Genomic DNA, 15,490 nt, shown 5'->3' on the forward strand with positions numbered 1-15,490 from the left:
ACAGTGTAGACATTGTTAATGTTGTAAATGACTATTGTAGCTGGAAACGGCTGATTTTTAATGGAATATCTACATAGGCGTACAGAGGCCCATTATCAGCAACCATCACTCCTGTGTTCCAACGGCACGTTGTGTTAGCTAATCCAAGTTTATAATTTTAAAAGGCTAATTGATCATTAGAAAACAAGTTTGCAATTATGTTAGCACAGCTGAAAACAGCTGTTCTGATTAAAGAAGCAATAAAACTGGCCTTCTTTAGACTAGTTGAGTATCTGGAGCATCCGCATTTGTGGGTTCGATTACAGGCTCAAAATGGCCAGAAACAAATAACTTTCTTCTGAAACTCGTCAGTCTATTCTTGTTCTGAGAAATGAAGTCAACTCCGTTACTTGAAGTGCATGTGGACGTAACGCGAGACGAAGCTGGTTATTCCAACTCCTCACTCTCCAATTACCACTTTAAACGTATACTCTGTGCATATACTAAACCCCCTGCCATGTTCAAATATTAACTGCAACATCAGGCGTGTTGTAGGCTCGTGATATAAACCAGAGAATGGCTCTACTTTCATTTTGCTGCGTGTGACCAATACAGACAGGCGTCATGAATGAATGACTCGGTACACGTGCAAAAAAAAAAAAAAAAAGATTTAATTTATTCTAACAAAACATATATCTTTCAGAATCTTAACGACCGTGACTTTGTTCTGCACTGCTCTATTACATGTTTTAAACAGAAAACCTATTCAACTCTATGAAGCCATTTCTATCAAACAGCCTATTCATATTACTGATGATAATACCCATTGTTTATTACATTGTATATAGTGAGATCTTAACAATTGTGAAAAATAAGAATAATGTTGTACAAACCCAACAGTCACAATAAACAACACATTTATAAATTGTTAAATAAACTTTACATAAGTAATGCCTTTAGTAAACTAGTCTGAATCGTTACCAAAAATAGGATGGATACTACATACAGTTCATTCACAAAACGAATGACATTCAAATGACATTCAATTGACATTCTATTACATTTTTGACAATCATATTATATTCTAAACTGGGTGGTTTGAGCCCTGAATGCTGATTGGCTGAAAGCTGTGGTATATCAGACCGTATACCACAGGTATGACAAAACATTTCTTTTTAATCTTCTAATTAGGTTGGTAACCAGTTGATTATAGCAATAAGGCTCCTCAGGGGTTTGTGGTATATGGCCAATATACTACGGCTAAGGGCTGTATCCAGGCACTCCGAGTTGCGTCGTGCCTAAGAACAGCCCTTAGCCGTGGTATATTGGCCATATACCACACCCCTTCGGGCCTTATTGCTTAAATAGAAACTGTTGCAAGTATGGATTTAGAGGGCTGTTTATAACATATACAAACTTGCAATTGAAATGAGAGACATAAAAAAAATATATATCTTGTGTAAATGGAAGCATACAGGATACATGGCACTTGAAAATCCTTCTGGTTTTGTTTGCTACATTCTTACAGTAGTTATTGTATCAGTATCATAAGTTCATTCTGACTTTATCTGATGAGGACAGAGGTGGTAAAAATCTTTGTTATTTTTTCAAAATATAATACACACTTGATATGAGCAAAACAACAAAACACATTAATCTAGAATATTTTACATTTACAGGCTATTGTTCTATTAGTAAACACAGACCTACACAGCGCATATATAATTTATACACATATTTGTGTGAACTACAGGTGGGATAGTCTGGTAGCATTATAATTGATAAACCATCTAATTTCAAGCGGTGGAAGTTTGCCTTCATGAAAACAAGCAACAAACACAATCATTATTGTAATACCTGATGATGTTGAAATGTACACTGTATTGTACCCTGAATAACTTCTACTTAAATGACTTGAATAGGTAGGACTATCTTATCTTTTTGTTTTTCTAATAAGCACAAAGCCTACAGCAAGTTCGAAGCTTTTCATCTCTTGCATAAACATGGGAATGAATTTTGCGATGGTTAAATCTTTCAGTCTTTTCTCCATGATATTTACTATACAACAAAAATACCTTTTTAAAAGTGTGTCTTGTGTGTTTTTGCTCACTTTTTTCCATGTAAACACAAACACTTTTGCTCGTAGATTTCATGAGTCAACCAATATAGTCTTAACTTATTCAAGACATTGTTGCCATTTCTTACTAGTCACTGAATGGAACACAAACAATATGCTACAAGTCATCAGCTACAAAATGGCTCTATATTATTCTACTATATCTACAGTACTCGTTCACAGAGTTGAGGAGCTTTCTTTGTAGTCCTTCAGAATGACGGAGGCGTAGTTCGGAGGGGTGCACAATATGGACTCGGACACGGGTGAGGTGTTGTGGAAAGGGCTCCCCATGCTCGCTGTATCACGGAACGGGGAGGGGGGCATCAGGGCCATAGAATCCTCCATGGCTGATTTGATCTGAACAACGTCGTCCTCTTCTTCTTCGTGAATCAGGCCGTTGTCATACATGTATCCATGGAGGAGGCCAAACTGTTCCTCCTCCACCTCTACCTCCTCCTCTTCAATCTCCTCCTCCTCCTCAATCTCCTCCTCCTCTTCTATCTCTAGGGTGGAGGTGGGTTCCTCGTCATCAAAGGGGCCAAGGTCTAGTTGCAAGGGCAGGATTGCATGCTGCTGGATGAGATGAGCCTGGTGGTACACAGGCCTGCCATGACTGCTCCCAGACCGGCCCCCAAAACCACCACCACCCCCACCAGTCATAGGGCCAGGGCCGGGCAGACTGATCATGTCCATATCATTGAGCTCAGGGATGATGAAATCACTGTTGTACTGTAACAGTAGGTGGTCAGTGATGACCCTCTGTTGGGGGATCACTCTGCTCTGTGGCAGGGGCATGTGCTCAACAGGGGGATAATATTCAACCACCTCATCCACCTCTTTCATCGGCCCACCAATGGAGGGCATTATCTGCCCGTGGGCCATCATGTGGGGACTAAGGGGAGGGTTGTATCTGACCAGGTCGCACTCGTCCTCCTCGGCTACGTTGTACAGAGTTTTGGTGCTGAGGTCAGAGAACTCCATGGCCATGCTGCTGCCTGTGTTATGGTAGGTGTTAGTTAAGGGTCTGATGACAGCCATCTGATTGGAGCATCCTGCTTCCTGTCTCTTCACGTGCACAGACAGTCTGTGCCAATTGTGCTCCCCTTTTGGAGGATGATGTCTTGCACCTGGTTCAGACCATGACACAGACTTTCCATTAGAACTATAAACAGAATAAAGATGGCTGTTAGCTCTTTCACAGGAACTCAGAAAAGTGAAGACAACAACAGCATTTCTGGTTCATGTAAAAATACATTTTTTTTAAACGAACGTTAAAATCAGATCAATTCTATGTTGATGGTGACGTTTTGGGTTGAACTAAACCTTACTGAGGATTGTATATCTTTATTTATCTATTCAGATTAATGTATTTCCAATATACTATAAATCATTATGCTGTGTGTCCTGATAGTACTCATAGGTATGCTGGTTTTCATTATATTCAGCAACAGATCAAATGTTAAGGTGTTTTTTAATTGAGCATTTGACCTGGATCTGGCATAATATACTCTCTCTCTGTGTCCCAAATGGCACCATAGTCCTTACATAGTGCAATACCTTTGGGGCCTGGTCAAAAGTAGAGAACTAACCTACATAGGGTATAGGGTGCCATGTGGGACAAAGAATCTGAGAGTTAATTACTGTAAGACAAAATCAGCATCCCAGTGGTACCTCAGGAGAAAGGTCTGTACTCTCAAAGCGTCTCAGAGTACAAATTCTGATCTAGGATCAGGTCCCACCTGTCCGTGTAATCCTATTCATTATGATCTAAAAGGCTAAATCAACACTCCTCCTCTGATACTCTTTGTGAATACGGACCCAGGATTACATCAACTTACTTCTCAGAGTTCTTCTTCCGTTTGAACATGTCGAGCAGGCTGTTGCTCCGGCAAGTGCCGTCGCCCACGTGCATGCGCACGGCATCCGAGGTGGTGAACGCGCTGCGCACGTTACGCTCCGGCTTGGCGAGGATGATGTACATCTTGGGCGAGAACATACAGCCCAACGCCACGGTGACGCTCAGGCTCACGGAGAACGACGTGGTGATGATCTTATAGTTGGAGCCGAAGTAGATGGGGACAAAAGCCAGCCAGATTATACAGGTGGTGTACATGGTGAAGGCAATGTACTTGGCCTCGTTGAAGTTGGCCGGGACGTTGCGCGTCTTGAAGGCGTAGTAGGTGCAGCTCAGGATGAGCAGGCCGTTGTAGCCCAGCGGCGCCACCATGCCCAGTGTACTGGTGTTGCAGATGAGGTACACCTCCCTGATGCTGGGGTAGGACTTGACGGGCATGGGCGGCTCCAGGATGATCAGAGTAACCTCCAGGGTGAGCTGGACACTGACCAGGAGGCCGGCGATCACCAGCTGATTATACAAAATAATAAGAAGACAGGTTTTATATGCAGTTTTTCAAGATCACAGACACACCAAATATTTTAAAAATGATGCTTCTAAAATAACATTATATTCCTTGTAGTACTCTACTTTTGACCAGAGCCCTGAGCATGCCCTAGAGCCCTGAGCATGCCCTAGAGCCCTGAGCATGCCCTAGAGCCCTGAGCATGCCCTAGAGCCCTGAGCATGCCCTAGAGCCCTGAGCATGCCCTAGAGCACTGAGCCTGCCCTAGAGCCCTGAGCATGCCCTAGAGCCCTGAGCATGCCCTAGAGCCCTGAGCATGCCCTAGAGCCCTGAGCATGCCCTAGAGCCCTGAGCCTGCCCTAGAGCCCTGAGCATGCCCTAGAGCCCTGAGCATGCCCTAGAGCCCTGAGCATGCCCTAGAGCCCTGAGCATGCCCTAGAGCCCTGAGAAGGCCTTGGTCAAAAGTAGTGCACTGTGTAGGGAATATGGTGCCATTTCGAACACATCCAAAATCAAAACCAAACAGATTAATACAAAAAAGAGACTAAGGAATAAGTCTATATAATCACCTGGGCCCAGGCGCTCATAAACCGCGGCTTCCTGGTACAGATCTTCTTCTTGCTGCCTGCCAGGATGCGTGCGATGCGGTTGGTCTTGGTGACTAACGCTGAGTAGCACATGGCGGCCGAGAGGCCCACTAGGAGGCGCTGCAGGTAGCAGGAGGTCACGGTGGGTCGGGCGATCAGGGTAAAGGGGCAGATGTAGCCCAGGAAGATGCCGGCCAGGATGATGTAGCAGAGCTCGCGGCTGGAGGACTTGACCACGGGCGTGTCTCGGAACAGGACGAAGATGAAAGTGACGAAGGAGGTGACTAGGATGCCCAGGCAGGCAAACACCACCTGGACGATGGACTCTGGGTTCCCCCACTCCAGGTACCGCAAGGTGATGGGCTCACAACCTGGGGAGAAGACACAGATAAAGAGAAAATGTGTGAGACCTTTCTCTGAAGAGGTTTCACTAGAAACAAAGGACAAAGGCTATAATGTAATAAGCTAATGGGTTGATTCGTTGATGGGTTGATTAGTTGATTTAACCTAGGTCCTAGTCCAATATCTTTCATAGTATGTCTTACCTGACACTTCTTAATAATTAAATATTAGGAAAATGACCCAAAATCACAAAGGTAGAAACCAATAGTGTGTCGAAATTAGAATGCTGCCCAGTTGCCCAGAATGATGCCCAGAATAATATTCATTAAACATGGGTAGCCTATAGAATTTTACTTTCACCAAATCAACCATCAAAGAGCCTGTGTGACCGCTGCCTCCAGTTTGAAAACACACCCAGAATTAAAGTAGGTTTTCAGCTCAACTATAAATAAACCCCTTCTCTACTTAGGGAGGGCTAGTGCACAGCACAGCTAGCCATGGGGAGGGGAGGAAGAGACAGGCTGGAGTACAGAGCATAACCATGGGAGGGAAGGGGGAAGGACATGACTGCAGCAGGACTCATTAAATCACTGCAACATACCACTGGTCCAAGCATCCAACATCACAACAGTATCCATTCACAGACAAACCTAACTGACGCCAAATATTTCACTGACCAATTTTATATCGACATCAAACTGCAAAAACAAAATAATCACAAAAGGTCATTAAGTATTTTTTGTTATGATAGTTAAAATAAAATCTAAACAAAACATTTATTTTCACAAAGTTGTTGACAATTCTTTTTGGGTCAGTATTGTCGTTTCATGTCTAATGCCTCTGGCGTAAAAGTAAGAAATGTGAATGAATTTAAAGGAGCTCGTCTGAAGCGTTTGAAGAGCTTGAAAGCCCTTTGAAAGTAGAACGGGTAAGCAGCGACAGCAAGAGAGAAGTAGGGCTATCTGCAACACGTTGAACATGATTAATGGTGCTCTGGCCCCATGGGGACACCTTTGAAAATAGGACAGCAGGGTAGGACAGGTGGGTGATATAGTGCTGCTACTAACCATTATGGATGAATAAACTCTGTTGTGCTGAAATTAAGTGTTGTCCTGTGAAGGTTTTAGGGAACTGAACGTGAAAATAAGTGCGTAATACCCCTGGGGGAATGGAGCTTCCCCTGTGAATAAGATATCTGCTCGGATCTCGAAAATAGTATGCTATTATACAGCTGAACAGAAAAGCAGAGCGAAACACGTGAGCAAGGAACTCCATCTAAATACTGCAAATAGCCAATACGCTGTAGGCCTACTATAACGTCAGGTAAGAATACACAAGATATATACAATGGTAGAAGATAATATATGTCATAGAATCCTCTGATATACTGTAACCAGGTGTATTTTGGCCATCATTAGCTGTGTTGCTGTAGGCACCTCTACAAAGACAAGAAAAGCTGAAACCAAACAGCATACCCTCCTAACAAAAACAACAGCATGATGGCACTGTTTTGTACTCTTTCGTTTGTTCCCATTTAGTCACAATTCTGTAGATATGGAAGAGGGAATGGCTGTACCTTCCAGTTCGGGGTCCGGCCACCAGCCCAGCTCGCAGGTCCTGCAGGTGAACTCATCCTGGACGATCTCGTTGTCTTTACAGGGCGTACAGATCCAGCAACAGCTCACCTCTCCCTTCCTGATCACCTGTATCCATCAAACACATTGAGTGATTGTATGTATGAGATCATTAAAAACACCTACAGACAGGATGAGATAACACTGTCAGTGTAGCCGCTCTACTTACTGCATTAACTCATACAGCCGCTCCCAGTTCCCTCACTAGTCCCTACCCCTTCCCCTACCCCTTCCCCTTCCCCTTCCCCTTCCCCATGACCGTTCATCTGCAGAGCCTGTATAAGTATCATCAGGGTAGTGGTGGAGTGTCAACCATATTTCTTACACCTTACAGATCTGCAAACTGAAAGGTTATTGCAGATTGCTGATGTGTTAGTCGGGCTAACACAAGCTTTCACAAAGGCAGATTGATTTTAATTACGAAATCAAATGCCAGTGGGCGTCCTAGTGTTAATGAAAGTCGATGGATAAATGAATAATACGGTTCAGTAGCATCTGTGTGTGTGTGTGTGTGTGTGTGTGTGTGTGTGTGTGTGTGTGTGTGTGTGTGTGTGTGTGTGTGTGTGTGTGTGTGTGTGTGTGTGTGTGTGTGTGTGTGTGTGTGTGTGTGTGTGTATGTATGTATGTGTGTATATATATACACTGTACGTGCTATTGACCCGCACCTTGATCTCTCCCTTGGAGCAGGGCTCACTGCAGACGGAGCGGACCATGTCACTGCGGTTGATCTGCATCATGTAGTCATCGATGCTGAGCTGACCCTCGTGCCACGAACCCACGTTGATGTAGTCGAACGCACCAGGCTCCACATACTGGAGGTTCATTATTTCATACCTAACAGAGGAGGGAAAGTTGATTTGATGAAGATCGTTGTTGACAAAGCATAGCACATATAAAATATCTTTGTGCATATAAAATATCTTAGCACATATAAAATATCTTAGCGCATATAAAATATCTTTGTGCATATAAAATATCTTAGCGCATTTCAAATATCTTAGCACATCTAAAATATCTTAGCACATATAAAATATCTTAGCACATATAAAATATCTTAGCGCATATAAAATATCTTAGCACATATAAAATATCTTAGCGCATATAAAATATCTTAGCGCTTATAAAATCTGAAAGTTGCATTTGATTCAAGTGTACATAGACTTATTTTTGTTGTGAAAGGGAATGCAACAGATTAAATTATGTTAATGGTCAGGGGACTTTGGTTTATTGGTTTATTCGGATTCCCATCAGCTTTTTCCCGAAGCAGCAGCTGTTCTTCCTGGTGTCCACACAAAGAACATATAACATGACATGTAACAAAACACTGATAGACAAGGGCAGTCACACAAACTTCAAGTACAACGATATACAAACAATACAACTAAAGAATAATAAATGTGTAGAGTGTGTGTTAGAGTGTGATAGAGAGTGTGCGTGTGTGTGTGTGTGTGTGTGTGTGTGTGTGTGTGTGTGTGTGTGTGTGTGTGTGTGTGTGTGTGTGTGTGTGTGTGTGTGTGTGTGTGTGTGTGTGTGTGTGTGTGTGTGTGTGTGTGTGTGTGTCATTTCACAGTCCCTATTGTGCCATGAGATGTTGTTTTATCCTAAAATGACTTTGGGATAAATATATTTATGAAGGAGCTTCTCTTCTTTCAAAGTTGACAAGTACATTTATTTGATATGTTTCAGTAGGATTGATCCATAATGAGCTTCTGGAAACATCTTTCTAATCATCTGCAACAGTATTGTGAAATCAGGGGATTTGTGTTGAATACAAAGAGTTGCTGTACTGGTCGTATTCTAGCGCAGTCATCTCGCTCAAGGAACCAACTTCTTTACCATTAGATCAAGAGGAAATCCCCTGTTAAGCCGGGGGAACACTGGTTCTATGTCTTATGGCAGTGCTATGTCATCACGAGAGCGTGACACCAAATCACCTGGGCTACACCTACCTGCCAGGCGTGTCCCCATTCTCATCGAACCACACGTCTTCTCCAGACACCCCAGTGAAGGAGGTCCTCAGGAGGAACTCTAGCAGCTGGCTTCCATCGATGGGGTCCATGGCTTCACACAGTCCCACATGGCCGGGGCAGAGGTGGCTGTGCATGTCATGCAGACCCTGAGCCATGGCGTAGATAGCGTTGATGACGAACCCCATCTTACTGTCCTGGACATAGTTATCCTCCAGACTTTCGTAACCTGTAATTAAAACATGAAATTAAGATTAGGGATGGATTGTTTTCCTGTAATGTAAAGAAAAGAAAGTGCTACATGTTTTAGTGCTGCAACCATTATACAACAATTATATAACGCTACAATGCTATGCAATACAAAGTGCAATAGATATTCATAGCTGAATATGAAATAGACAATCATATTTTTCTATTATCAAATTTTTGGCAGCATAATACAGACTGACATATTGCAAAATAATGATAGGGTGTCCGCAGACACATGCTTATTATTATTCTTGGGCTTATTTGTTTATTTGGATCCACATTAACTTTTGATAATTTTAGGTTATGGGCATCAGATGGACACACTGTTCTGTTCTCTTCTCTTTTGTTCTGTTCTCTTTTGTACTGTACTGTTCTGAACTCTTGTTCTGTTCTGTTCTGTGCTGTTCTGTGCTGTGCTGTTCTGTGCTGTTCTGTTCTGTTCTGTGCTGGTCTGTGCTGTTCTGTTCTGTGCTGTTCTGTTCTGTGCTGTTCTGTACTGTTCTGTTCTGTGCTGGTCTGTGCTGTTCTGTGCTGTTCTGTTCTGTGCTGTTTTGTGCTGTTCTGTACTGTTCTGTACTGTACAGTTCTGTGCTGTTCTGTACTGTACAGTTCTGTGCTGTTCTGTTCTGTGCTGTTCTGTTCTGTATTGTTCTGTGCTGTTCTGTGCTGTTCTGTTCTGTGCTGTTCTGTGCTGTTCTGTTCTGTTCTGTACTGTTCTGTACTGTACAGTTCTGTGCTGTTCTTTTCTGTGCTGTTCTGTGCTGTTCTATTCTGTACTGTTCTGTGCTGTTCTGTTCTGTGCTGTTCTGTGCTGTTCTGTTCTGTGCTGTTCTGTGCTGTTATGTGCTGTTATGTACTGTTCTGTGCTGTTCTGTGCTGTTCTGTGCTGTTCTGTACTGTTCTGTACTGTTCTGTACTGTTCTGTTCTGTTCTGTGCTGTTCTGTTCTGTGCTGTTATGTGCTGTTCTGTGGTTAGGGCATCAAAGGGCAGGCATTATATTATAGCATCAAATAATTCCTGTTACCATGGAGCCACCAAAAGTTTTGTATTTGCAAGTCGCCCTTCAATTATGTATAAATAATGGTGATATTATAATGAATTGACAGAGGAAGAAAATCTATTATTCTACTGTATCCCTTCCTCCCTCGATCCATTTGTATCCTTTGTTTGTCAGAAATACAGGGCTCGTGAATGAAGCCGTATTATGCCATATGTTAAAAGATGGAGACTGCAGGGTAACACTTTGATGATTTACAAAAGGTATACTATTTAAAGATAACAATATATAATAGATCCAGGGCCACCCTAATGGATTAACAAGCTTTAAGCAAGCTAGAAGCAGTATAAGTAGCACATACCGTTGGTGATCTTATACTACAATATCTCAATGTTAATAACAGTCTCTGGTACAGAAAGTGATCAACATTAAGCATCAAATAAACAATTGTGTTCATATCAATTTGTAAATCCAACAGTTCTGCAGCGATTGCTCGGTATTCAGATGTGTTTGTTTGTAGTCGTGCTTTTTTTTAAAAATCAATCAGCTCACATAGTGATACAAGTACTAACAAACACACCAACGATAGATTGGATAGGGTTGTAGTGGATAGTGGCAGGCAGTGTGAGAGTTATATTCAGACAAGGTGTACCTGGTGGTGCTCCACTTAGAATGAGTCCTTGAGTTTGACCCTTACTTACTTCACTAACTTTTCACACTTGATGAAGTAGTACGTTACATGCATACAGATAATCACTACTGTTTCACTCTCCAAGTATCTCAGCTGTTGACCATGTTTCGTTTAATATAAGATAATAGTAATAACACCATTTAACAGACGCTTTTATCCAAAGCAACTGACGGTCGTGCATGCATACATTTTACGTATGGGTTGTCCCGGGAAACGACCCCCCTATCTTGGTGTTGCAAGCCTCATGCTCTACCAACTGAACAATTTAACATCTTTCTTTGTCCTCATCTCATCCTACTGATACATATTGTAATGTCATGAAACCTACTACTTAAGTGTGTGTACTGTATGTACACACTGGCGTCCATTCTAACACCACGGTGTCTTGACGTGTTGGGCCGAAGGTCCATATAGGATCATGCAGCATGTGGTTCTACAAGGCAGACCAGCCAGCTGGCATCTCATCTAATGCTTTCAAATGTTATTGGGCTATGTTTTATACAGCAATCTCAAAACCAGTTGTTGTGATCTCACTGCAATGCATAAAACCACCCCAATAGCCTTATATAGTAGAGGTCAACAGATATACAGTGGTAGGGTTGAATTTCAGGGTTGCTATGACGGATGAAAATCCGTCTAAACCACAAAGGGCAAGTTGTCTCTTGATAAATCACAATATCAGTGGACCTCTATGTATATTGCCAGAGTGACGTGCTTTACGAGATCATTCAGATAAAATACACACTCACCATCTTGGAGCTCTATGCAAAGAAACAATAGATGTGACTCAACAGCAAACTATAACTCTGTCTCTGATTATCACACATTATCAATATCCCTCTCATACATAGGAAGTAGAGAAACTTAGAGCTTGATTTGTGAAATGAGGTGGAAGAGGAGTTTTTCTTGCAAAACGAGGTGGATATAGATTGGAAAAAAATATCAACAGCAGATTGACCAAGGGAACAGGACATGTAAAAGAGAAATGTAAATTCATGCTAAATATTCAAAAATGTTTTTCTATACTGTTGCATGCAGTGTATATATACGTTTAACTTCAATACATTGTTTTTGTCAACAAAAATAAGTAATTTCTATAGAATTCATGACTAGATTTGCTAAGAAATTGTACCCGACTCGACAAGCTTGGGTTAAAAAAAGTAAATATACAGCTAGCTCAAAAGGAATTTAAAAGCGCAACAACAAAAAAACATTTTGAAAACATGCTTTCTGAGCATTGTTTCAAGTGATCAATACAGCTTCAGCTAATCAATTAATCTTGATTATTTAAAAAAAATTGTGAGATCAAATGTGCCATGATAATTCAATTTACCTAGATCATCTTTGGTTGGCCAGGAGAATGTTTCAGAAAAAAAAAAAAACATAATATTATTGTATGGCTCCAGTAGATGCACAGAAACGTCCACCCTAAAGTACGCATAATAGAAGAAATATATATTCGTTCGAGTTTCATGAAGCTTCTAGACTTTTGAAACAAAAATACCAAAATGATATCAAATCTAAAAATCTTAATGTAGTTATTAGTTGAGACAACATCAAGTATACCATGTTAGTTTACAATGTAAGTCATCAACCCTTCTGAAGAAACCCTTATTATACTCTATCGTATCTACCTGAGCAGTTTTTCCTGTAGTTCATGTTCTCCTGCGGGTGCCCTGGGATGCGGCACTGGAACCTGTGCTGCCAGAACTCAGGGAACCACGGGTTCCTGGTGTTGGTGTGGAGGCGGAGCTTCAGGAAGTAATCATCAAATGACGTGACCTCCTCCGACTGCAGCTTCACAGTGATCCCGCCCACAGCCTCCTGTTCATAGCCCTCAACCACCTCATCTCTGTCTGCCCAGCCATCACTGTGGGGGGAGAGACACAGTAGCTTTGTAGTAACATCACTGTTAGGACTACTCTATACCACCCTTAAATGGATGTTCTTTAAGAGCGTTTCAATGGCATCCTAAAAAATAAGTTTGGAACGGTTTTACATGAATCTGTCAGGGACTGAGACAAACGTTTTTTTGTTTGCCTACATCGAAGAGACACAAGTCAGAGAGTCTGAGGGATGTGGCAAGACAGCATCTTCAAGCGTCACAACAAAAGCTGAAGCTATGGTGTGATTAAAACCGCAAGAGAAAGAGAACTGAAGTCTGGGTCTTACTACTCTTACCTTCTGGGACAAGTAAAGTGGTTGCCAAGTGGCAAGGGCCTCAAAAGTGGTCAGCAAGACAGGGCCAATATAACCTATGAGATTCTCTGTCTATAAAAACTGTGTCCCAAACAAAGAATATTGCAGAGAATATCAGAAGTAAAGTTAATGAATATAGTCTCTGTGTTGCGTGCACTCATGTCATAGCTTAGGGAGGAGAGATGAGCGTGCGCTCCAGGACACAAAAACATCACAGTAACATCATCACAGCCTGTTGCTCGAAGACTTCCACCATCTTATATCTGTCTGCCCAGCCATCACTATAGGGGACAGGACAGCTGAATCAGTATCATACAGATGTAGGATCTTAATTTGAGCCAGTTGCTACAGCAATAAAATAATCCTGCAGCAACAGAAAATGTGAATTATTATGTGGATTATAATTAATGGACATTTTTGTAGGGGATGATACATTTTTTGTTAGAGAAAATCAAGTCTGAAATTTCTAAGTGGAAATTACAAACTTTAGGAGCCTTTTTAAAACTCAAGTTTTTATTTAAATTCTTAATTCTAAATTCTTAGCAACCAAAGAGTGATCAAATTATGATCCGACATCTGTAATACTTAGAACTACACTCCTTGCAGTCTTGCCAGGGGAATATGCTAATGATACAAAAATTAAACAATTGAATGAATGTCCTCCTCCCTTCTCCAGCATGGCAACATCACCAGTATTTCGCCATCTGTTTCACAGCACTACACACACACTATGTGCCAAGAACTTGCTGCTCTGACGTCAGCACATAGAAGTCATCACACAAACCATAGTAGGAACAAAACACACTCAACGAGGCCAAATCACTTCGATGTGGGACACATAGAATTGTTGTATTGTCTAACCTTTACATAGATGGAAGGAACCCTATATACCCAAATCAAAGACAATGACAAATGTAATGTCAGCATTCAAAGAAAAAGCCTTCTGGTATTTAGAAAAGGCCTTTTGTCTCCTAGAGGGACCACACACACATGTAGAGTGCAAAAAATGGATACTCTACTGTACTCTACTCTTCTATACTCTGCTGTGCTCTACTGTACTGAACTCTACTCTACTCTAATTTACTCTACTGTACTGTACTGTACTCTACTATAGTCTACTCTACTGTACTGTACTCTACTCTACTCTACTCTACTCTACTCTACTCTACTGTACTGTACTCTACTCTACTCTACTGTACTCTACTCTACTCTTCCATACTCTACTGTACTGAACTCTACTCTACTCTAATTTACTCTACTCTACTGTACTGTACTCTACTATAGTCTACTCTACTGTACTCTACTCTACTGTACTCTACTCTACGCTACTCTACTGTACTGTACTGTACTGTACTCTGCTGTACTCTATTGTACTGTACTGTACTGTACTCTGTTGTACTTTAATCTACTGTACTCTACTGTACTGTACTCTACTCTACTCTACTGTATTGTACTCTAATCTACTACACTGTACTGTACTGTACTGTACTGTACTGTACTCTATTGTCCTCTAGAGCAGTGGTTCCCAAACTTTTTATAGTCCCGTAACATTCAAACATTCAACCTCCATCTGCGTACCCCCTCTAGCACCAGGGTCAGCGCACTCTCAAATGTTGTTTTTTGCCATCATTGTTAGCCTGCCACACACACACTATACGATACATTTATTAAACATAATAATGATTGTGAGTTGCTGTCACAACCGGCTCGTGGGAAGTGACAAAGAGCTCTTATAGGACCAGGGCACAAATAATAATATAATAATAGTAATCTATAATTTAGCTCTATATTTAACCATCTTACATATAGAACCTTATTTGTTCATCGAAAATTGTGAATAACTCAACACAGGTTAATGAGAAGGGCGTGACATAACTGCAGTGTTGGGTTGTATTGGAGAGAGTCTCAGTCTTAAATCATTTTCCACACACAGTCTGTGTCTGTATTTAGTTTTCATGCTGGTGAGGGCCGAGAATCCACTCTCACATAGGTACGCGGTTGCAAAGGGCATCAGTGTCTTAACAGCGCGATTTGCCAAGGCATCATACTCTGAGTGCAGCCCAATCCAGAAATCTGGCAATTCAATTTTCACAGAACAGCTTGTGGCAATTTCGATGAGGCTCTCTTGTTCAGATATCGGTAAGTGGACTGGAGGCAGGGCATGAAAGGGATAATGAATCCAGTTGTTTGTGTCATCCGTTTCAGGAAAGTACCTGCGTAATTGCGCACCCAACTCACTCAGGAGCTTCGCTATGTCACATGTGACATTGTCTGTAAGCTTGAGTTCATTTGCACACAAAAAATCATACAATGATGGAAAGACCTGTGTGTTGTCCTTGTTAATGCAGACAGAAAAGAGCTCCAACTT

The 15,490-nt window shown here is 41.7% G+C and overlaps 1 protein-coding gene across 3 annotated transcripts in view; it reads right to left on the minus strand.

Annotated features, from left to right (window-relative positions):
• Positions 1–631: 631 nt before the first annotated feature.
• Positions 632–15,490, minus strand: part of LOC139563881 (metabotropic glutamate receptor 1-like) — a 31,512-nt gene continuing 16,653 nt past the window's right edge. For 2 of the 3 annotated variants that reach the window (XM_071382871.1, XM_071382870.1), the window contains exons 4-10: positions 12,558–12,793; positions 8,968–9,214; positions 7,684–7,852; positions 6,961–7,087; positions 5,025–5,413; positions 3,934–4,460; positions 632–3,257 (exon numbers count right to left, since the gene is read on the minus strand). In XM_071382871.1, coding sequence (XP_071238972.1) covers positions 2,273–3,257; positions 3,934–4,460; positions 5,025–5,413; positions 6,961–7,087; positions 7,684–7,852; positions 8,968–9,214; positions 12,558–12,793 — 2,680 coding nt within the window. In that variant the 3' untranslated portion in view covers positions 632–2,272. The remainder of the gene's footprint in view (positions 3,258–3,933; positions 4,461–5,024; positions 5,414–6,960; positions 7,088–7,683; positions 7,853–8,967; positions 9,215–12,557; positions 12,794–15,490) is intronic. The other variant, XM_071382872.1, reaches the window with a different exon arrangement.

The sequence above is a fragment of the Salvelinus alpinus genome, chromosome 34 (genome assembly GCF_045679555.1).
Source record: "Salvelinus alpinus chromosome 34, SLU_Salpinus.1, whole genome shotgun sequence".
Classification (NCBI taxonomy): Eukaryota; Metazoa; Chordata; class Actinopteri; order Salmoniformes; family Salmonidae; genus Salvelinus; species Salvelinus alpinus.